Source organism: Ambystoma mexicanum, chromosome 7p, assembly GCF_040938575.1.
Source record: "Ambystoma mexicanum isolate Mex_15411 chromosome 7p, UKY_AmexF1_1, whole genome shotgun sequence".
NCBI classification, from domain to species: domain Eukaryota; kingdom Metazoa; phylum Chordata; class Amphibia; order Caudata; family Ambystomatidae; genus Ambystoma; species Ambystoma mexicanum.
In genome coordinates, this window is record NC_090939.1 from 65,524,571 (window position 1) to 65,547,036 (window position 22,466).

Below are 22,466 nucleotides of genomic sequence, written 5' to 3' on the forward strand. Positions count from 1 at the left end.
TTGCTCCTACTTAGCCCCGGTGGTCCTGAGATGAACATATGCTAATAATAAACCAGAATAACCTAACATGTGCAATGTAATGCTTGATTTATTATTAACTAGACAGGTACTTCCTTATACTGCGAATGGGCAAGAACACTGTACCCTTACCGTCCATCCACCTTTCACACACCCCCTGGAACTTTGAAGCAGTTTTACTGCAATTTGGCATGATATAAAACTTCAAAATAAACAACAACAAAAAATCACAACAAAAAAGTGGTAAAGTAACATTCATTATGTGAGAAACTTAGGTTTTCTCAGGGGTTTCAATGTTTTGATCCTATACATTGAGGATTTAGGTCTGATGTCCGGAAGTTGAGCAGGCGTGCTAGCGCTTTAAGATAAAAGACACGAAGTATGTGTGTCTCAGTCCCAGAAAATTCCAAATATGCACGTGCGTGCGCACATATATCAATGCAGGGCAATATGCAGGTACTAGGTCTGAGGGATGCACACCAGGTTGTGTGCCGGAAATGAAAGATGTATCTTGGGCATCCTGCCAACGTCAGACCATTCACGCCAATGGAAAAGATGATTTCCAATCGTGGTAGCCACATGGTGGGCAGGGGGAGAGGAGGGTAGCTAAGATGCCCAGCACATATCTAATGGAAAACATTCTGGGCCATAGCCTGCCTAAACTGGAGGTCAGTTCAGAAACATAGGCTCGAAATGTCATGTTTGTGCAATGTCTAGGTGGCTGGTTTACATGGAAGCGGCGCCCTACATGGGACTCTTCTACAGGGCACAGCATACAGTATTTCTAAAGCAAGCTCTGCTCAAAACCACGTTTGGCCACCAAAATTCTGTTCAGTGCCCTTCAAAACTGGAAAACAATGAGTCTTCTTAAAATCCTGGCAGATGACTGGTGGTACATAGCAGATAGTACTTTGGCCCTAATATCCCACATGTTCATTTGAAAGGGGGGGAATCCTGCAGTAAGTTACAATAATGAAACCAAGGCACAATGTAATGCCAGTCCTCATTCACTGTTTTGCTAGACCACAGGACGCAACAGGAAACCAACAACTCCTTGGAAGGGTGACATTAATTGTATGTGTTCAAATACATCCTATGGGTCCAACAAACAAATTACATTGTGGCTGGTCTCCACTGCCACAATAGAGGATAAAAGCATAAAAGAAGGCCAGTAAACTAATGTCCTGGCATGCATCCAAATCTGATACAACTTCTGGGAAAAAAGGAAGGAGGGTCTGATGTCCTTGTAAAAGCCCACATAGTGTTGCATAGGAAGAGGGTCCGCAGCTCACTCATTCTGCGAGTCATCGTGGTTACCATTAAAGAGACTTTTCATGTCACCAGTATAAGGTCACCCCGGGTCATGAATTCAAATGTCTTATGAGCTAAAGCTTTAGGTAGTATGGCATTTCCTCTGAAGGAAGCAAGTGGCAGAGACCATAACAATGCCTTGGTATGTCTTCATTCTGCATTAATAAAGACTTCACCTTATCCCCAATTTCACAAATAACCCCAATGACTAAAGGGGCCAGTGAAGAAATGGAAACTAGAACATCAACAAGAGAGCAACTCAGAAACTTTATCTTCCTGATGCCCACTGGCACAACAAAGACCTTTGCTCCTGAACTGCCTTCAGGCAGTGTCTTTCCTGGATGCTTCAATGGTCACAGAGGACACGCTCGTATGTCCTCTGTTTGGATCCAAGCTTTCAAGCTTGTGGACTGAGGAGAGGTGCAGACAACAATGTGCTGTACTGACTGACCAGCAATGAAAGACACAGGGGGGGGGGGGGACAAGCCAAACTGCCCAGGACTAACGGCAAGTCTCTGACTTTACATGCACACATAATACACACACAAATCCAGTGTATCAGCGGTCTTCTGTCTATTCAAATTATATCTTTTCAAATGTATACTACTCTGGCTGCTATATGGGCTAGTCTGTTTCAAAGTGTGTCTGTATTCATATCCTCCCAGACATCAAAGGATGCATTGGGAGGATCCTTCCTTCTGAAGGCACGTTCAATAGAACCTGCATTCTCAAACTGATCATCACCTTTTAATATTTATTTTGCTACTTTTTAAAGCCATTAACCTTTCAGTCTCAACAACACTGCCCACTGCTATATGCCTCAGCCTTACTGACCAATGCTACGTTACCAACAAAGTATTTCTTTTCATTACAATGATCTGTTGCTGGGTGAAGAATCTGGGGCATTGCTGAGTGCCACCAGTGGGGAAACAGAGGCATGCCCAGGAACTTACCTCCATGATAACGCCGAATGAGGAGTTTTCTGATTTCGTCGTACACGAATATAAGGAGGGAGTATGGGAAGGCACAGAACCACCATGCCGGCCTATTGGAGGAAAGACAAAGAAAGAGGAGAATGAGGTGCGAGATGAGGGCGGAGCTTTGCAAAGTCTGGATGATGAGTTAGACAACCCGTTGGAAGTAAAGGAGGTCTAGAGTCAAGAGGCTCACGCAACCATGGGTTGTGTCTGGTCACATGTAAGGCAATGCTGGTGGTCCCGCGTGCTACTTACTTGAGGGGGTACATTCTGAGAGCCACATCCATTCCGGGGCAGTATGAGAGGAATGCAGCCAACGCAGTCTCTTCAAAGAGGCCGAAGATCAGGATCTTGTTCCTAGAAAACAAGGTTAATTATAATCAGTGGAACGCCCCATCAGCTTCCAATGGCTGTCCGTGACCATCTCTGGGGGTCAAATGATTGGCCGCCAGTGAGTTCTATTTGTCCACAACAGGACACGTTTTGAGGCTATATGACAAGACGGCACCCTCAAAATGACAGCTACGATATACCATAACAATGTCAATGATGGTGTTGTAAAAGAAGCAGATTCTGAAAACCAATAATATAGTTGTATTCCCACCAGAGGGTACCGTGAACTGTTCTGCGTCGGACTGAAATTTATCAGCTAGAGTAATTTAACTATATGAATAATGTCTTGATGAAGAAGTGGTATTAAATAAAGGGGTGTTTCATCGAAACTGGTTGACTACATTTTTTAAATTAAATAGATTTGATTATTCATTTCTATGAGTAGAATTCGTTGTTTAGTTTTTGACTTTTGTTTAATTTGATTCTGTTCTTTTGATTCTGTGTTTTATATGTGCTATGTGAAGAATATTCTTTTATCTTTGTAGTTATATAGTAAACAATTTTGTAGTTTTGTAATTGGATGCGATTACTTTTTGGGGAAATATTTTACTTAATGAGCTGATGTGTTGCTTACTCTTTAGGGATGGGACTCGAGACCTTCCTGCAATAATGAGTAGTTTGTTCAGATCATGATTTATCCTGTGCAATACATTTTCAAATATTTAATGTAATGCAAGTGATCTTGTATGGTGCCCTTCTGCCCCTATTGGTGGCCTCTCACTGTGTGTGGCTCTGTAAGAAATGGGGAGAGGGTCTCATTAGTAGGACAGTGGGGGAGGAATAGGCGAAACCTGTGGTGTAGACAGGTGCCCGTCGGAACTACCCGGTTCCTCTGTGCCAGTTAGTATGAGTTTGGTAGAGAATTCTAGTATTATGTTATCCATGGGTAAGTGCTGAAGACCTAATAGGAGAGCTGTCGTTGTTTGGTTAGGGTTGGTGAGCTAATGGTCTGTGGTGGGTGGGGGGTTGTGTGTGTAGTGTAAGGAAGTAGGAGATATTAGAGGGAACTCAGTCAGGGGAAGGGTCCCATTTCACAAGCTTACATTGCCATTGGCAGTTTCCCCTCTCTCTCTCTCTTTCTCTCTCGCTCTCTATCGCTCTCTCTCCCTTTCCATCTCGCTCTCTTTCTCTCGCTCGCTCTCTTTCTCTCCCTCTCTCTCTCTCTCTTATAGATTAATTGTATCTCATGTACAACAGAACAGGCATTTGCGAGTTGTCAAATGAGGGAAAGGGCAATCTAAAACTGCACATATTACCATATGCTACATGCTAAGGATTATGGGAGGCAAGGACTTCTGGTTCAGAGAAAGGGCTGGATTTGTGGTTACAGTGTTAGAGTCTGGGTCTAATGTTACAGAGAGTCTCTGGTGCACAGGGAAGTTTGCAGACAACGCCGGGCCATCACTGCTGGTATACTCACTTCATCCCTTGCTGGAAGACTGAGTTCCTTCGGGTTTTACAAATGACCAAGTCGGCCCACTGCACGACGACGATGCTGATGAAGAAGGAAGTATGGCAGGTGAATTCGACGATCTTGCGCTGCTCGTATGTCTAAAGGAGGAAATGCGTGGAGGTAAGTGCCCCTGAACATCAAGGAATTCCCAAGTCTAGAGGACAATGCTACTGGAGGATGGGTTGCCATGCACAGCGCTGATGGTGCTATTCAGACTTTGACAACGGTTTATCCAATCATAATAGCTTTTATTTATACCAACTCTTACAGCAATTTGCAATTTCATGGTGGTGAAAATGGCAGGTTTTGTGAGTGGGCAACAGCATTGTTAATTGGTTCTCTTCGATCATCCGTCCACCAGTTGGACACCATGCCTCGGATGCAAATATTTCCACCAAAATTACGGGAGAAATTTGTCTCAACCAGGACGACAAAGGGTCTAAACTGGTAGATGAGGACTTTTCTGCACTGTCTGAGGCGGGACACGTCTTGACAGTACTGAGCAGTCGGACAAACATTGAGGGATACGAATAGCAGTTTATGGAGGAAAAGAAGACAAATAACCGAAGATGCCAGGGCATGTTTGCATGCTCATATTACAAAATGTGTCCCCACTCTAAAGGATGGGCTCTGAATGCAGTCATGGGTGCCAACATTAGATCTCCTTCATGTTTGGCTGAGGAATGGCCTCAGCCACTTACCCACTGTTGTCCGTAGGTGTCCTCAACATCGTTGTTCCAGCGGTCATCCCAATTGACTCTGATGCCAAGAAGGGTCCATGGCAGGAAGCCATTCTCTGCCAAGATGACAAAGTATGTGAAGAAACCCCCCAGAGCTTGAATCATGCCTACAAAAGGAAACAAAAAGCAACCAATGAGAAGAGAGGGGATGGGAGGGAGAGAACGACAGAGCGAGAGAGAGAAATGGAAAGAGAGAAAGAGAAACAGAGGGAGAAAGAAAGCTAGAGAGAGAAATGGAAAGAGAGAACGAGAGAGAGAAAGGTAGAGAGAGATGCAGAGAGGGGTCGAAAAAAGAGAGAGAGAAGAACAGGGAGATACAGAGAGGAAGAGAGAGAGAGATGGAGAGAGAGGGAGCGAGAAAGAGAGAGAAAGAAGGGGGTGCACACAGATGGTCGCTGAGATAAAGGAATCAGTGAGTGGGTGGGTGCATGACCTGCTCTTGGGATTGTAAAGAAGTTTACAATTACAAGGATAATCCTACCCCTATTTTACAAATGGTACTCCTCTTTGTGAATTCCATGTTGTCCATATCTCCTAAATGTACAATGAGCCCAACATTTTAGGTGACCAGACGACTCGGGTCAATGATACACCACTTTTTCAACTCTAGTTATTCATTATACAAACTAATGTATTCTGGGAGCTGTAGTCACAGTTAGCTTCACTTAAACAAATAAACGTAAAGGCTTGCCGCCAACGATTTGTAAAAGGAAAGCACAGGACTGCTAAAGTGATACCTTGTCAACATGTAGTCCTTGGGTCAACAAACTCACATCATGGTCTACAGATAAAGGAAATATGGAGGGGGGGTGCTTTTAGCAATCTAAATGGTAGTAAATGTTGCATAGCTCATTGTAGCACATGGAAACTGGCAGCCTGACCCCTCAAGAAAGAGGGGGTGTGCGCTCTCCACTGTCAATGACTAGAACTATAAGCGTTTTGAGGGTACTTACAAAGGTGTTTAAAGACTAAGGAATATGGAAATGAAGGAGGGTATCAGATGACATGATGAGGGAAAAAGCTGGAGGGTTAGAGGCGGATGAGGTTAGACAGCGACTGGGCAGAGGCATCTAGAAAAGGAAGAGCGTGAAGAAGTGTCAAGGAAGCAGGGATGTTATGGGATTAGCCAGGCAAGGAAAGTGGAGTAGGGGCCTCTAAATGGGGCAGCGTCTGAAAGCAGGAAAGGAGCCGGGCAACAGCTGAAGATGGGCCAGTCATGATTCACAAGTAGGAACTTTCCAAGGAGTCACTGGTCCAGTTCACATGGTGGCACTAGGAGGACCTGCCTCAGAAGCCGTCACAAGAAACAAACACATTATACAGATCTACAATTGACCTCAATCTCTGAGAGGCCAAGAAAACCACAGGACATTCAGGAAAACAACTTAAAACATGCCTCGCCTATGTAAAGAACCTGAAAGGCTAGGAAAGTGGTGATTAACATTTGAATGCACTTAAGTAAACACACATTTACTGTAATGTACTGATCCTATGCCTGAAATGGGACCTCAGGATCAGCTATGGAATGGGCCTGCATGCACCCATCTTAATCCCTTCATGCTCTGCACCTTGATCCATCCAAACACCCTCTGCTCTGCATCTAGAAGTTTGAATCACAGGGTTTAAGCATCATGCCCAGGACCTACTGGTGTATGATGGATCGGTCATGGCCTACTGGTCTTTCATGGATCAGTCACAGAACTCAGGTACCAGTAGGCTCCAAAGGTAACTTTTAAGTGCAAAATGCAGTTAATAAATACAGTCTTTCAAGCAAGTGAAACCAGAAATCCCATCCTGTCACTGGTGTGAGGGCTCTATGGTATTTGACGGCCCCTACCTACTCACCAGACTACTTCCCTGATAAAGTGGAGACCTCTTCAGAGACAGGAATAACATGTGATCTGCTGAGAGGCCCCTCACTTGACTGGCGTTGGGAGCTCCACGGGTTGGTGTCAGTCTTTTTGTGGTTCTAGCGCGGAGTACCCTAGGGCCTTCCCTACTAAAGTCCGAGACTGAGTCCAGAAGCTAAACATTGTCCCTTAGCGCGAGTATGATACAGATGTGGCTAGTGCCTGCCTTGAAGAGTGAGAGCTGCAGCTGCCAAAAGCACATATGGCCAGTTTGTGAATGGTGTCTGAGATTCAGTTCTGAATCTGCTCCTGAGAGAAGGTCCCTGAAGGACCCAGCATTAGTGTAATGTGGTGACCACCACTGATTGTGTGGGTGACAGAGTATTTGTAGCTATGCAACCCCATGATCAGAGCCTGGGTTATTTCCCTACCTCTAATTCCCCCAAAAGGTAGAGATCCTTTACCTTCTTGTATCTGGGGGTGAGTCTCAAAGCACGGAAGAGTATGCTACATAAGGACAGATCATGAGGAGGCCTGAACCCGCAACCTGCCAAGACACATCATGACGGCACAGCTCAGCACTGGTGCTGACTATACCAGCCTCCCAGCTGCCAGTGTGAGAGACCAGGTGTGATGATCCTTTCCCGTGGCCCAGTGGCTCCAGGTGCATCGTATGCCCTTGAGTACCTGTGTCCTTAGCTAGTCTTGCAGCCCATACCTGTGCAGGTCTGACACATAAGAGGCGAGTGCACTGCACACAGAGAGTACTGCAAGCAAACAGCATCTGCAACCACGGCTGCTGAAGAACCGAGAAACTACTGCTACATACTTTATATACCTCTGTGAGGGAATTCTTTTATTCAAAGGAATACTATGCAATCCTGTATTCCTGTCTACCCCTCCTGTGAGTTCACCATGATCAGTCTACCATAGTCACCACTATGTGAGCCAAGGAAGCTAACAAAGAGCCTGTCTAGGTTACGTAAAGTAATATAGGGTCCTAGCCCTAACTGGCAGCAGAGGTGTAGATCCAGTGACGGATCTCAGGCAGCACATATTCTGCTGCATAAAGTCCTACATGGTCTCACTGCCACCAGAAAGAGACAGAGCGATGGAGCAAGTACAGGTTATCGGTGAGAGAATCCAGCACAGCCTGAAGGCAGATGAACAGTGAAAATAATACTAACGACGCTTAAGGTGAAAAACGGAATGAAAGCAACACTTTTGAAAAAGCCAATGACCCTAGCAGAAGAAGGGGGAACAACCTCTCTTACCCACTCCTCATTGGGCCCCACGCCTCAACTGACCATGTCCCATGCAAGAACAACCGTCCCAACAATAACAACCTTTCAATGGGAAGCCCTTGGCCTGCAACCATTGGCAAAGTAGGATGTGGCAAGAGGTGCAAGACCTACCCTCATTGCCCCATTTCATCCTGGCCATAGCGAGGCTGTGTTCAGAGCCCCTTCTGACAGCCGAAGAGGGTGTATATTTGCTTATTTGATGTGCACAAAACGTTTTAAACATTTTTTAGGTGTCCAAATATAATTAATTTTATTTATTTATTGTGCATTTGTAAGGCGCTTATACATCAAGAAATTGTGTTACAAGGCGCCCATAGGGCAAAGGGGAGGGAAGAGTGGAACAGAAGGCAAATAAAATAACACTGATGAGCAAAGACAGTGGTGGTCCTACTGTGAAAATTCATTTATTCAGGTTAGCCTTAAGCTCCTCCATTTTTGTTTCAAACTTTCCATTCCATTTTGGGATCTCCTATTTAGAGCTGGTAGGAAGAGGGTAGATTACGGAAGAGGCTGTTGCAACAGTCCAGCCTAGAGAGTACCAGAGCTCTGGAGTCATTGCACATTATACATTAAACAAGGTGCATACATGTGTCAATAAATGACTACACGCATGTGTCTTCACAATGAAAGTGTGGCTGGTTCTCAGTGGCAGGTGTGGAATAATCAACCACTCTTAGCTTGCAAGATCACATGATGTTGCATTCTGGTATCTGTAGTACTATATTTATAAAGGGCACGGGAAGGCAAAATCACACATGCTAATAACTGATATAGAACATGATTTCAGAGCTCTGCTTCAGTAGAACTTTATTAAACAGAATGTGAACAAGTAGAGTAAAACAGGCTTCCTCCCATCCCTAACTCTCAAAGTGGAAAAGTTCCACTGCATTTCCCTCAGAGGAAATAGCCATTGTGCGCGGCTGCAGTTTGTTCTCAGCTACATAAACTGATGCACAAGTGCACTGCACTGTTACAAAGGTTATGGCAACTGGTCATTGTTCACTAATTTGCACAAACCACAGTTGTTTTTGGTGACCTGGTGAATTTTGCAACTGTTAACTCGCTTTTGATATATTTATTTCAAATCATATTTCAAAAAGACAGTGTTGCCATGTACATATTTAAGATGTGCGTATATTATTGTGTGGTGTAAATCAATTGCCCATGATTCAAATAAACATCATTAATAGAAAAGGTGGAACCAGCAGAGATGTGCTCACCAATCTGGCCGTACGCCATGCTGATCAACCGCTCATTCACCAGCTTATCAGTCTTGGGGTTCCTGGGCTGCCTCTTCATGATGTCACTTTCTGCGTGCTCATAGGCCAGGGAGATGGCGGGAACCTGGGAAAGACAATATATGGATCAACATGAGGGTGGTACAAGCTGATAATGGCCTGCGTAGTCCTCTGCAGTGAAATGCACTGGTGGTTCCACTTCCTTGGGCAGAATATGCCTGGGACCAGGCTGAGACAAAGCTCTACTCTAGTGTGAAGTAGAAGATGACATGGTGCCTATCTCGAAGTCTCCACTTCTCTGACCTCAGGAGGGAGGGTCAAATGGCCTCTGCTCTTGTGCAGTGGCTGAATGAGTGTCTACACTGTGTACGCTGAGGTGAGTATGATAAATGAAGGATTCTCTATAACATGCCTAGAATTGGAAACCAAAATCACTTTACAGGTTCCGAGCAGAGCGTGTGTTCCATGGGCTGGGCAAACTCAGATGCAGTAGAATACAAAACTTTCACAAGTAGACATTTATAGATTATAAGCAGGAGATAGGTCACACTTCAGAACAGTAGTGCCAAGCTGCACAAGGCTAAACCTTGGGTAGAGGCAAGGGCACCTAAAAGAAGAGAAAGTACTGGCAAAGCTAATAATGTGGCCTTCTGTATAGAGACTTTTATTCTGATGTGTGAGCATATGTACAGTGTTTGGATGCTTACAAGTGTGAGGGTGCATCCGCTGGGTGAGTATGAAGTATGTATGCTTGCGCTGTGGTGGATATACGTGCAGTATGAAGATGTATGAACAGAGTGTGGAGTATGAGTGTTTGCTATGTGGGTGTATGTGCCGGGCCAGGGTAAAGGGTGTGTCTAAATGCCCAGTGTGAGTGTGTAAGTGCAGTCCTAAGGTAAATGTGCAGAGTGCAGTATGTTGGAGTGGTCAGGAAAGGTCCCAATGTTGATGAGAGGTTCATGTTGCGCGGGCCATATTTGTAACTGGGGGTGCAGCGAAATGGGCGTGATGTTGTGATTTCATATGTATCCAGTGCAGTTAAATGTGAATGGGACTCGTTACTTGAAGTGTTACTTTGTGTTCAAGTTGTAGCATATAATATCTGCATGTGCGTAGCAAGAAAAAATGCCTAAACCGCCAAATGAAATATAAACATGATCCAGATATGGTGTGCTCCAAAGTGCCTAGAAGCTGGGCGATACAGAGTTTCATAATGTGTATGCGGGGAAGGGGGCTTGTCATGAAGAACTCATTGTGAAGAAGAGACAACAGTTAATAAACATGCAGACTGAAATACATACATTAGGACTTCTATAAATCTACATGTATTGTGCGCTCTGTATCAATGTAATAAAACTTTACAGCCAGGATTTCACAAGGTGAATTCTGAGTATCTGGGAACAATTCATTTTGCAGGATTGGCAGCTGAATGATAAGTAATGGTAAGTAATGATTAACCAAGCAGATGGTCAGCCGACAAACCGGCCAGGGTGTTTATGGCCTAGTAGTTTTGCAGAAAGTAGATGAGATGTAATCTCTTTTAAGTGCATGGGAGCTTGCAGAGCATTATGTCCATTTGCTTTGACCAACAACGAACATAGGGTAAAGTGACGCTTGAGGCCAGAGTGATCGATATTCCCTGTGTTTCGATTGTTTTCTAAGGATTGTCCAGGGGGCTCCGACCATGCTGATTGGAGCAGGGAGCAAGCACAGTAAGCAGGAGCAGTGCCAGCATCAACATTTTGGGGGTGTGGCCTGAAGGACATTTTTAAAAAGAGGGTTGTGAGGAGTGACATAGTAGTCCTATCTAAGTGCCTGTGTGCCCACCATCAGGGGTGCCTTTAGTTTGTGCCCTGGTAACCCTTGTTGACCCTTACATTTAATCTGGCTCTCTGCTCCCAATTGTCCTGAGAAAGGGGAGGACAAAAAGAATAGCATTGGGGTCAGTGTTGAGAAATTCCTTGTGCTGAAAATCAAACAGGGCACTTTCTCGAAGGTGACTGCATAGCAACGGAATTTGTTGGCGGCAGGAAACAGATAGGTAGCTGTAGTTGGTGCAATAACCGATTGCACTGTCCACCTGACCCTGCGTCCTCTGAGACCAGGGGACAGGTTATCTATGAGGCTTCCTTTGGCACATTATATCCATTTCCATCTCTATACAGAGGGTATTATGTTTCACAAAGAGATGCTCATCACTGGAGGGGTGGGCCATCTAAGAAAGCAGAGCAGAGCCTTTACCTCTTTGGCTTTGCCATGGGGGTGGGTGGGTATATTGATATGGTGGGGGATCCTTCTGTCCTCTGCCACTCTAGTTTCTTGCTGCCGCCTTTAAGTGATTCTCTAAACGTAAACAATCGTCTCACATTGGTGACAAATTTGGCAGGCTTTTGCTGTAGCGCCCCAGGCTGAGCGTCACTGCAGAGTGATGCCTTAGGCCTCCAAATTCATCAATATGTGAGGGCTGAAGCCCTCGCACGCCAGTGGCTGGTACCACCACTAACAGCAAGCAATCAATATACAAGAATTCTGGTGGGCAAACTGACAAGCACACGGGCAAGAAGAGCGAGACACAAGGGCTTCACAGGTAGAACACATGTGGGTGAACCTGCTTCTCAGAAAACATACATTTGCAAAGTATATGACATCTCTTGCATGCCCATCCAGAAAGAGACTATCTATTGGAAATGGTTTTTAATGATTAATTCAGCACTACAAAGATATAAAACTGTGTGGGAATAGTTGAGTGAAATTCCTTGGCAGGCTCAGTCCCCCTCTGGGGTCAGTGTCAGTCCTCAGATATTCGACACTGACGCCAGAAGTGGACTTTCCAAGAGGCAGTATGTACACCTGACTACAGGTACCTATGGCGAGCCCATGCCCTCTACCCTTCACACCTAAACATAGTAATGTCAGTGTAGCTATGATGCCTTGGCAATAGGAAACACAATGGCCCGGAAAACTCTGCTGGCTGATGACACAGCCTCTCTGGCACAGCAACCAGAGAGGTCTACCAATAGCAAGGGCAGAAGCTCTCAGAGAATTCTCCTCTTCTCCCAAGGCATGTTTTGATGGCAAGGAGTCTCCTCTTGGCTCCTGTTATATCATTAAGTCTATAAAAAGCCCTGCTCCTCTCAGGCAACCCTCTTTGTTTCCATTTAGGTGCAGAAATGATAGTTAGACATAGCGTGGGAAGCTGTAACGATGAGTCACGGAGGGAAACAGACACAGCAGTCACACCTCCTAGATCACCCTTTGCGTGAGGGAAGGCCTTGGTAAAAACCAATGTGCTACAGTACTTATAAATAAGGCACAGCATCACTAGTAGTGACAACCTTATGAAACATCCTCTAGAGCTGCCTCTGCCATGTGCACAGCTATGACATTTCACAACAGGAGACTGCCCTACATACTTACCCTTGACAGGTTAGGGAATGAGTCCTGAGAATCATGAGCATGGTGCAGTGTCTTGAGGTGATGTGGCACTACAGGAGATAGTCCTGCATACTTACCCTTGACAGGTTAGGGAATGAGTCCTGAGAATCATGAGCATGGAGCGGTGTCTGGAGGTGATGTGGCATTACAGGAGACAGCCCTGCATACTTACCCTTGACAGGTTAGGGAATGAGTCCTGAAAATCATGAGCATGGAGCAGTGTCTGGAGGTGATGTGGCACTACAGGAGAGACCCTACATACTTACCCTTGACAGGTTAGGGAATAAGTCCTGAGGATCATGAGCTAGGAGTGGTGTCTGGAGGTGATGTGGCACTACAGGAGACAGCCCTGCATACTTACTCTTGACAGGTTAGGGAATAAGTCCTGAGGATCATGAGCTAGGAGTGGTGTCTGGAGGTGATGTGGCATTACAGGAGACAGCCCTACATACTTACTCTTGACAGGTTAGGGAATAAGTCCTGAGGATCATGAGCATGGAGCGGTGTCTGGGGGTGATGTGGCACTACAGGAGAAGGCCCTACATACTTACCCTTGACAGGTTAGGGAATAAGTCCTGAGGATCATGAGCTAGGAGTGGTGTCTGGAGGTGATGTGGCATTACAGGAGACAGCCCTGCATACTTACTCTTGACAGGTTAGGGAATAAGTCCTGAGAATCATGAGCATGGAGCAGTGTCTGGAGGTGATGTGGCACTACAGGAGATAGTCCTGCATACTTACTCTTGACAGGTTAGGGAATGCATCCTGAGGATCATGAGCATGGAGCAGTGTCTTGAGGTGATGTGGCACTACAGGAGAAGGCCCTACATACTTACCCTTGACAGGTTAGGGAATAAGTCCTGAGAATCATGAGCATGGAGCGGTGTCTGGGGGTGATGTGGCACTACAGGACACAGCCCTGCATACTTACCCTTGACAGGTTAGGGAATGAGTCCTGAGAATCATGAGCATGGTGCAGTGTCTTGAGGTGATGTGGCACTACAGGAGATAGTCCTGCATACTTACCCTTGACAGGTTAGGGAATGAGTCCTGAGAATCATGAGCATGGAGCGGTGTCTGGAGGTGATGTGGCATTACAGGAGACAGCCCTGCATACTTACCCTTGACAGGTTAGGGAATGAGTCCTGAAAATCATGAGCATGGAGCAGTGTCTGGAGGTGATGTGGCACTACAGGAGAGACCCTACATACTTACCCTTGACATGTTAGGGAATAAGTCCTGAGGATCATGAGCTAGGAGTGGTGTCTGGAGGTGATGTGGCACTACAGGAGACAGCCCTGCATACTTACTCTTGACAGGTTAGGGAATAAGTCCTGAGGATCATGAGCTAGGAGTGGTGTCTGGAGGTGATGTGGCATTACAGGAGACAGCCCTACATACTTACTCTTGACAGGTTAGGGAATAAGTCCTGAGGATCATGAGCATGGAGCGGTGTCTGGGGGTGATGTGGCACTACAGGAGAAGGCCCTACATACTTACTCTTGACAGGTTAGGGAATAAGTCCTGAGAATCATGAGCATGGAGCAGTGTCTGGAGGTGATGTGGCACTACAGGAGATAGTCCTGCATACTTACTCTTGACAGGTTAGGGAATGCATCCTGAGGATCATGAGCATGGAGCAGTGTCTTGAGGTGATGTGGCACTACAGGAGAAGGCCCTACATACTTACCCTTGACAGGTTAGGGAATAAGTCCTGAGAATCATGAGCATGGAGCGGTGTCTGGGGGTGATGTGGCACTACAGGACACAGCCCTACATACTTATTCTTGACAGGTTAGGGAATGAGTCCTGAGGATCAGGAGCTAGGAGTGGTGTCTGGGGGTGATGTGGCATTACAGGAGACGGCCCTACATACGTACCATTGACAGGTTAGGGAAAGGCATGCATTCAGGACTGAATGCATGCCTTTGTCTAAAAACGTGAACTTCCTGGATTGTCACCACTTTGTTTTCTTGGTATCTGTGAACACATAATCACAGTTTTGTTCAACCACCTCTGTGCTCAAAGATTTCAAATTTTAAGAAGAATGCTAATTTTAGGGGAGGGACTAGGAGCCCTGAATGTCTCCTTCCAGTTGCTCACTGGATCGGCACCTGGCAATTTTCCACCAAATGCTAATTCTTATACTGGCTGAAATGTCCTTGACCCCAGAAACTGAGTTGCTGCCTCTGCAGATCCCCCCTTGCTGAACTAAACGCTGCTCCTGCAAATGGAAACCGTCTGCCTCAATGAAAGATGATTTTCAAGATTGCCAGAATAATCTGCACCAGCCAAGGAGCTCAAGAGTACTTTACGCTGCTTCGACGAGTAGGAACCCAAGAATCATCTATGACGGGTCTGCAACCGTTGGCACTCCAGATGTTTTGGACTGCAAATGCCACCAGCTAGCACGAGTATAGCTAAAGTTGAAGTATCATGGGAGTTGTAGTCCAAAACATCTGGAGAGCTGCAAGTCGCAGACCAGGAATTAATCAATTAGGCAGTTACAGAAAGATGTGAACACCATCTTGGAAGTAGGGGAGATGCAACCACCACAATGTATATACTGGCACGTGGAGATAACTCAGGTCGGAATGGAGAACTTTGGGATTATTCTGCTGCCATAAATTCAGGAACGTTTGTTCCTATTTCTAACAGGGAAGTGAACATAACAATCGTGGAGATCTTCAGCACTGAGGTAAATCCTCTTTTTTTCTAGAATTGGTTCCTCTTTCTACCTGTAGCAGGATTGCGGCCTTTTCTGTCCTTGAAGCAGGAATACCCATTAATGTGCACCCCGGAAAGCAGCAGACAGCTGAGCTTAGCCTAGATTTAGATGGCGAGGGAGAACATCCTGGGGTAGAGACTCTGTGTGGATTGCTGACAAGCACCGCCCTCTTGATGGTAAAGATGGTCACTGTGTTGAGAATTGAAAGTTGCTCTCCTTCTCTACCATGACTAAATGTAGCAAAGATATTTTTGCATATGTGACATTCTCACGTCTAGTCAGGCTCAGCTGACATGGAGGGAGGAGAGGGTAAACGTCCGGTTGATCTAGCATAGAAGGGATCCTAAAAACTACTTGCCTTTGTCTGCACTGGAGATTTCTGTGGGAGCCTATGTTCTAGATTCTCTTTTTATCCTGTGTAGGGGGGGGGGGGGGGATAAGAGGTGAAAGAAGCAAAGCAGGGTTGTGGGATTCTGGCTTGCTTAGGACACAGTCTTAGAGCCCGGCAAATGGTGCCCTAGGACAAAGAATAGATCCAAAATGGAACCTTTAAAGTTCTTTTCTCCTGGTTGAGAAATACTGAGCGGTGACTTGATAGAAGAAAGACTACTGTAGTCAGATCCGCGAATGAATATATGATGCCCCTGATAGATGAAGGTGTGGGGATGTCCTAGATTTTCTAAGGGGCAACTCACTGGATCCAGGGATTGGAGTAGAATATACTGAATCCTGCTGCCACCGTTACGGTCCAGGAAATGAAATCCCAATGTCTATTGCAGATGCAGATCTAGCCCAAAGAAATATTTTTCAAATGATGATTTTCTCATATTCCATCCACCTTATTAGCAGTCTGGGCTTACACATTTCCATACTTGCTCTCAGGAATAATACTGAGGTGAGTGTTTGCTCATGGGTTGGGGGAGGTGCTCAACGATACATGTTCTACGTAACATGAAAGGCTTTTCAGGGAATCAAAGCTAGAGCAGACAATGCTTTCATGCTCCTGCTCTCTCAGGGCTGAAGACTTTAGGTCCTACAAGACCTCATAACTGAAGAATAGCTGGCGACTTTACTTCGGAGCAATTACTGAATTCATGGTGGTAAGAGATGCCCCTAAGCAGAGCTTGCCCTGCCTCCAGTTCCTCATCTTGGAGTTGTGAGTGAAGGCGCCATGTTCTCCTTGTCTTCTTAGCTAGGGAATGAGTAGAAATGAATCTGATAGTGTTGGGAGCTCAGCAGTGTATATGCTTCTTTGCTTCATAGTAAGGCAGTGGCAGGAGGCACATTCACCAAATTAACTAGAAGCTGCTATTTTGTATCTCGAATGGTACATATTGTGCCCCAGACTCATTTTCTACATGTCCTGATGGGACAGTGGTCACATTCATCGTATCCATCAGAAGCTGCCATTGTGTATCTCAAATGGCACATCTTGAGCCCCAGACTCATTTTCTACATGTCCTGACGGGACAGTGGTCACATTCATCGTATCCATCAGAAGCTGCCTTTGTGTATCTCAAATGGTACATCTTGAGCCCCAGACTCATTTTCTACATGGCCTGACGGGACAGTGGTCACATTCATCGTATCCATCAGAAGCTGCGATTGTGTATCTCAAATGGTACATCTTGAGCCCCAGACTCATTTTCTACATGTCCTGACGGGACAGTGGTCACATTCATCGTATCCATCAGAAGCTGCCATTGTGTATCTCAAATGGTACATCTTGAGCCCCAGACTCATTTTCTACATGGCCTGACGGGACAGTGGTCACATACATCGTATCCATCAGAAGCTGCCATTGTGTATCTCAAATGGTACATCTTGAGCCCCAGACTCATTTTCTACATGGCCTGATAGGACAATGGACACATTCATCGTATCCATCAGGAGCTGCCATTTTGTATCTCAAATGGTACATCTTGAGCCCCAGACTCATTTTCTACATGGCCTGATAGGACAATGGACACATTCATCGTATCCATCAGAACCTGCCATTTTGTATCTAAAACGGAAAATCTTCTGCAAATGGCACATTTTTGTCATGATCTGACAAAACTGTGAAAACATTAATCATATCCATTTTGACGGCTTTCATGTTTATGTCCCACATGAAAAAATACTCTCCCCATGATTCAGGAAATATAAAAAGACATAAATAACCGAGACGGAAACTGAAAAACAATGCCTCCAAGAAAAGTGCAATTGTGATCTATACAATTAAGCATATTTTTTGTGGTTCTATGACAAGATAGATATTGAACAGAACAATAGGAAATTATAAAAAGGCACAAGATTTTGTGAGATTCTAAGTGTCAAAATAGGTCAGTAGGTCTCCCAAAAAAAAGCTTCTTGATTTAGTTTTGTGATGGTGGGAAAAGGTAACTAAGATGGCAGCCAGGAGAGCTACAGCTGTGATGGCACTAGGGGAAGTCATCTGCCGTTCGACCATTGGCTCCAAGGATTTATAACAGAACATGGGTTTCAGAATTCTCTCCAACCTACAGCAGATATTCTGATCATATGATTCTAAACAGGTTCCCACACTGGAGACGGGCACATTCATAGACAGCCCCAGACAACGAGACCCCTTCTCTTGCCTTTGTCAACATCCTGGAGACCTGCCAATGAAGGCAGCTGCAGCTAAAACTGAAGGGCTTAGAGGCAATGTTGGTAAACACAACATGCTAAAGCTGGCCTACAATTAGGATGGAAGCAGGGGATCTACTGTGTCACTACCAGAATGGCAACTGAAACACGCTTACTGAACTCTGCTGTACAAAACCGCAGGCCAAATGGCACACGTTGGATTCCTAGAATCGTCTTCTGAGAAGCAACGTCGAACCTGGACTTAAAATGGAATACTTTCAAGATTTCTGAGAGTGATTTTCCAGGGAGCAGGTAATACCTCCACTTTGAAATGTCATCTACCGGGAAGCTACATTTAAGGAGCATGCCACGTGCAAACCGTTTGGTTTGTCTGGGCAAAGTGAAAGGAACAGCATATGTTTGCTCTTTCCTGTTGTAGGCAACCAGGGACATGTGAGCGAATGTATGTATTTGTTGAGGTATTTAGAGTGCATACCCAAATCCCAATCCCAGTCCCAAATTCAATGTTAATAACAACTTGGTGGGTAATTGCCCACTAGGCTCTCACCATGTCTGTGCCAAGATCAATGCAGAGGATGGTGACGACGCCCAGTGGCAGGGGAATGTTTGCGATGATGAAGATCAGGAAGGGCGTGATCTCTGGAATGTTACTGGTCAGGGTGTAGGCGATGGACTTCTTCAAGTTATCAAAGATCAGGCGGCCTGGATGGGACAAATAAGGAACATTTCATAGGTGTAACTTATCCTGCATCTTCCTCCAACACACACATGTGCACAGGTATAAATGTGTATAAACATGCAAGCATCATCGCAAACACAAACATGATGAGATGGAAGAGCAGAAGTATAGGCTGAACTCAGCATCAGGAGAAGGGCCTTAATTCATACACTCTTGGCAGGTACGCGATCACCACTTCCAACAATCTGAAGGTACCTGCTCTGTCAGAGAGGTCCCAACAGGTTTCACTCATAACATGATCTGCTTGCATGCTGGTAACACTTTCACGCCCACGTTTCAAATGAACCCAACTTAAATAGGGCGGAAAGCCCCTTTAGAGTTTGACAATTCTATACAACGTTTTATTCTCAAAATACCCAGTAGAGGAAAAACAGAGGTCAAGGAATGTTCTGGCCCATGGCTGCAGCACCCTGCGGTGACCTGGGCATGAGTGTGTGGTATCTGCTGTATGTGCAGCCCTTTTCCCGCCCTGCCCGCCACTCACCTTCTTCTACGCCAGTCACAATGGAGGCAAAGTTGTCGTCCAGCAGGATCATGTCAGCGGCTTGCTTGGAGACGTCTGATCCGGCGATGCCCATAGCGATACCAATATCTGCCTTCTTCAAGGCCGGAGAGTCGTTCACTCCATCCCCGGTGACAGCCACAATAGCACCCTGCCACACAAGAACATGGGAGGAGAGAGTTAAAGCAGGGTAGAAGAGGCAAAGCTCCCCTTTACATTGTCAAATAATGCTTGCCTTCCTTTCAGAACAGAGCGTCCTGGGCTATTTGCCTATGTCCCATAACCATTATGATATATTGTAAAACCACATTTCTAGGACACCCCATGCTGGGATGTGTACTATTTTCATGTCAGAAAAATGTATCACTGATTCTTAATGAGTTTTTTCATCCTCCCAAAAACGCTTTAAAGGTACATAAGGTACAAGAGACAAAAACACAACAAAACTGGAAAGGCTCATAAAGATTTTAGCCAATGGACACATGAGTGAGAGCAAAATAATGGACACCGACGATGGCCTCCAAGGATGTTTATTTCTGCAGTGGTGTGAACAGGATCACACACCTGGCAGCAGCCTGTAAAGATGGATTATCATTCTAAGATGGTTCATGAATCGTCAAGCGACCCAGCATGGCCAATGTAAGTGTGAAAGCCCCCTGAAGACCCAACTCTTATGCACCAACTGGAACGGCTAAGAATGGGAGTGTACAGGACCTTTTCAAAATCCCGCATTTCCTGTGAAATTATAAATATGAAACCTTTGACCTGCTAGCTGGGATTCATTACACTTTTGACCTGCTCGCTGGGATTCACAAAACCTTTGACCTGCTAGCTGGGATTCACGAAACCTTTGACCTGCTAGCTGATATTCACAAAACCTTTGACCTGCTAGCAGGGATTCATGAAACCTTTCAAATGCTAGCTGGGATTCATGAAACCTGTAACCTGCTAGCTGGGATTCACAAAACATTTGACCTGCTAGCTGGGATTCACAAAACCTTTGACCTGCTAGCAGGGATCCATGAAACCTTTGAGCTGCTAGCAGGGATTCATGAAACCTTTGACCTGCTAGCATGCTAGCAGGGATCCATGAAACCGTTGACCTGCTAGCTGGGATCCATGAAACCGTTGACCTGCTAGCTGGGATCCATGAAACCTTTGACCTGATAGCAGGGATCCATGAAACCTTTGACCTGCTAACTGGGATCCATGAAACCTTTGACCTGCTAGCAGGGATCCATGAAACCTTTGACCTGCTAGCAGGGATCCATGAAAACTTTGACCTGCTAGCAGGGATCCATGAAACCTTTGACCTGCTAGCAGGGATCCATGAAACCTTTGACCTGCTAGCTGGGATCCATGAAACCTTTGACCTGCTAGCTGGGATCCATGAAACCTTTGACCTGCTAACAGGATTATGATTTGATTTTGTGCACTTATAACATGCATATAACATAGATCCAAGCAGAATCTGCATCTGGGGGTAAGTGAAAGAAAATGATGACAGTGTCATGTACATAATTTTTTATATGAAGAAATACGTTTTGAATTTGTTTCTGAAATTGGGTAAAGAGTCGATTCTGTGCAAGGCAGGTGGTAACGAATTCCAAGTTTGTGGTACAAAATTGAAGAACCGTCTGCCACCCCAGGTGACTGGCCTGGATACAGGGACCACTAACAGACATTTCCTAGCTGATATAAGGGCTCTGCTGCTACCACTAACACAGACCTATCTGTGGAGCTGTGTGGGTGGTGCCAGGAGGGCATGCCTCTATAATAGAGAATCTTCCTGTGGCACTGCTCTGCTGCCACCACTAACCCCAACCTATCAGTGGAGATGTGTGGGTGGTGCCAGGCGGGCAAGCTCCTTTAACAATAGTAGAGCATCTCCCTGTGGCACTGCTCTGCTTCAGCCACTAACCCCAACCTATCAGTGGAGATGTGTGGGTGGTGCCAGGCGGGCATGCTCCTATAACAATAGTAGAGCATCTACCTGTGGCACTGCTCTGCTTCAGCCACTAACCCCAACCTATCAGTGGAGATGTGTGGGTGGTGCCAGGCGAGCAAGCTCCTATAACAATAGTAGAGCATCTCCCTGTGGCACTGCTCTGCTTCAGCCACTAACCCCAACCTATCAGTGGAGATGTGTGGGTGGTGCCAGGCGGGCATGCTCCTATAACAATAGTAGAGCATCTACCTGTGGCACTGCTCTGCTGCCGCCACTAACCCCAACCTATCAGTGGAGATGTGTGGGTGGTGCCAGGAGGGCATGCTCCTATAACAATAGTAGAGCATCTACCTGTGGCACTGCTCTGCTGCCACCACTAACCCCAACCTATCAGTGGAGATGTGTGGGTGGTGCCAGGCGGGCATGCTCCTATAACAATAGTAGAGCATCTACCTGTGGCACTGCTCTGCTGCCACCACTAACCCCAACCTATCAGTGGAGATGTGTGGGTGGTGCCAGGCGGGCATGCTCCTATAACAATAGTAGAGCATCTACCTGTGGCACTGCTCTGCTGCCACCACTAACCCCAACCTATCAGTGGAGATGTGTGGGTGGTGCCAGGAGGGCATGCTCCTATAACAATAGTAGAGCATCTACCTGTGGCACTGCTCTGCTGCCACCACTAACCCCAACCTATCAGTGGAGATGTGTGGGTGGTGCCAGGAGGGCATGCTCCTATAACAATAGTAGAGCATCTACCTGTGGCACTGCTCTGCTTCAGCCACTAACCCCAACCTATCAGTGGAGATGTGTGGGTGGTGCCAGGAGGGCATGCTCCTATAACAATAGTAGAGCATCTACCTGTGGCACTGCTCTGCTTCAGCCACTAACCCAAACCTATCTGTGGTGCTGTATGGGTGGTGCCAGGAGGGCATGCTCCTATAACAATAGTAGAGCATCTACCTGTGGCACTGCTCTGCTTCAGCCACTAACCCCAACCTATCAGTGGAGATGTGTGGGTGGTGCCAGGCGAGCAAGCTCCTATAACAATAGTAGAGCATCTACCTGTGGCACTGCTCTGCTTCAGCCACTAACCCCAACCTATCAGTGGAGATGTGTGGGTGGTGCCAGGCGAGCAAGCTCCTATAACAATAGTAGAGCATCTCCCTGTGGCACTGCTCTGCTTCAGCCACTAACCCCAACCTATCAGTGGAGATGTG

The 22,466-nt window shown here is 46.0% G+C and overlaps 1 protein-coding gene across 2 annotated transcripts in view; it reads right to left on the minus strand.

Moving 5' to 3' along the window:
• Positions 1 to 22,466, minus strand: part of LOC138525693 (sodium/potassium-transporting ATPase subunit alpha-1-like) — a 245,607-nt gene that overhangs the window by 12,588 nt on the left and 210,553 nt on the right. For both annotated transcript variants that reach the window (XM_069635782.1, XM_069635783.1), the window contains 7 exons: positions 19,281 to 19,449; positions 18,605 to 18,759; positions 9,267 to 9,390; positions 4,854 to 4,999; positions 4,120 to 4,250; positions 2,562 to 2,663; positions 2,283 to 2,374 (listed from right to left, as the gene is read on the minus strand). In XM_069635782.1, coding sequence (XP_069491883.1) covers positions 2,283 to 2,374; positions 2,562 to 2,663; positions 4,120 to 4,250; positions 4,854 to 4,999; positions 9,267 to 9,390; positions 18,605 to 18,759; positions 19,281 to 19,449 — 919 coding nt within the window. The remainder of the gene's footprint in view (positions 1 to 2,282; positions 2,375 to 2,561; positions 2,664 to 4,119; positions 4,251 to 4,853; positions 5,000 to 9,266; positions 9,391 to 18,604; positions 18,760 to 19,280; positions 19,450 to 22,466) is intronic.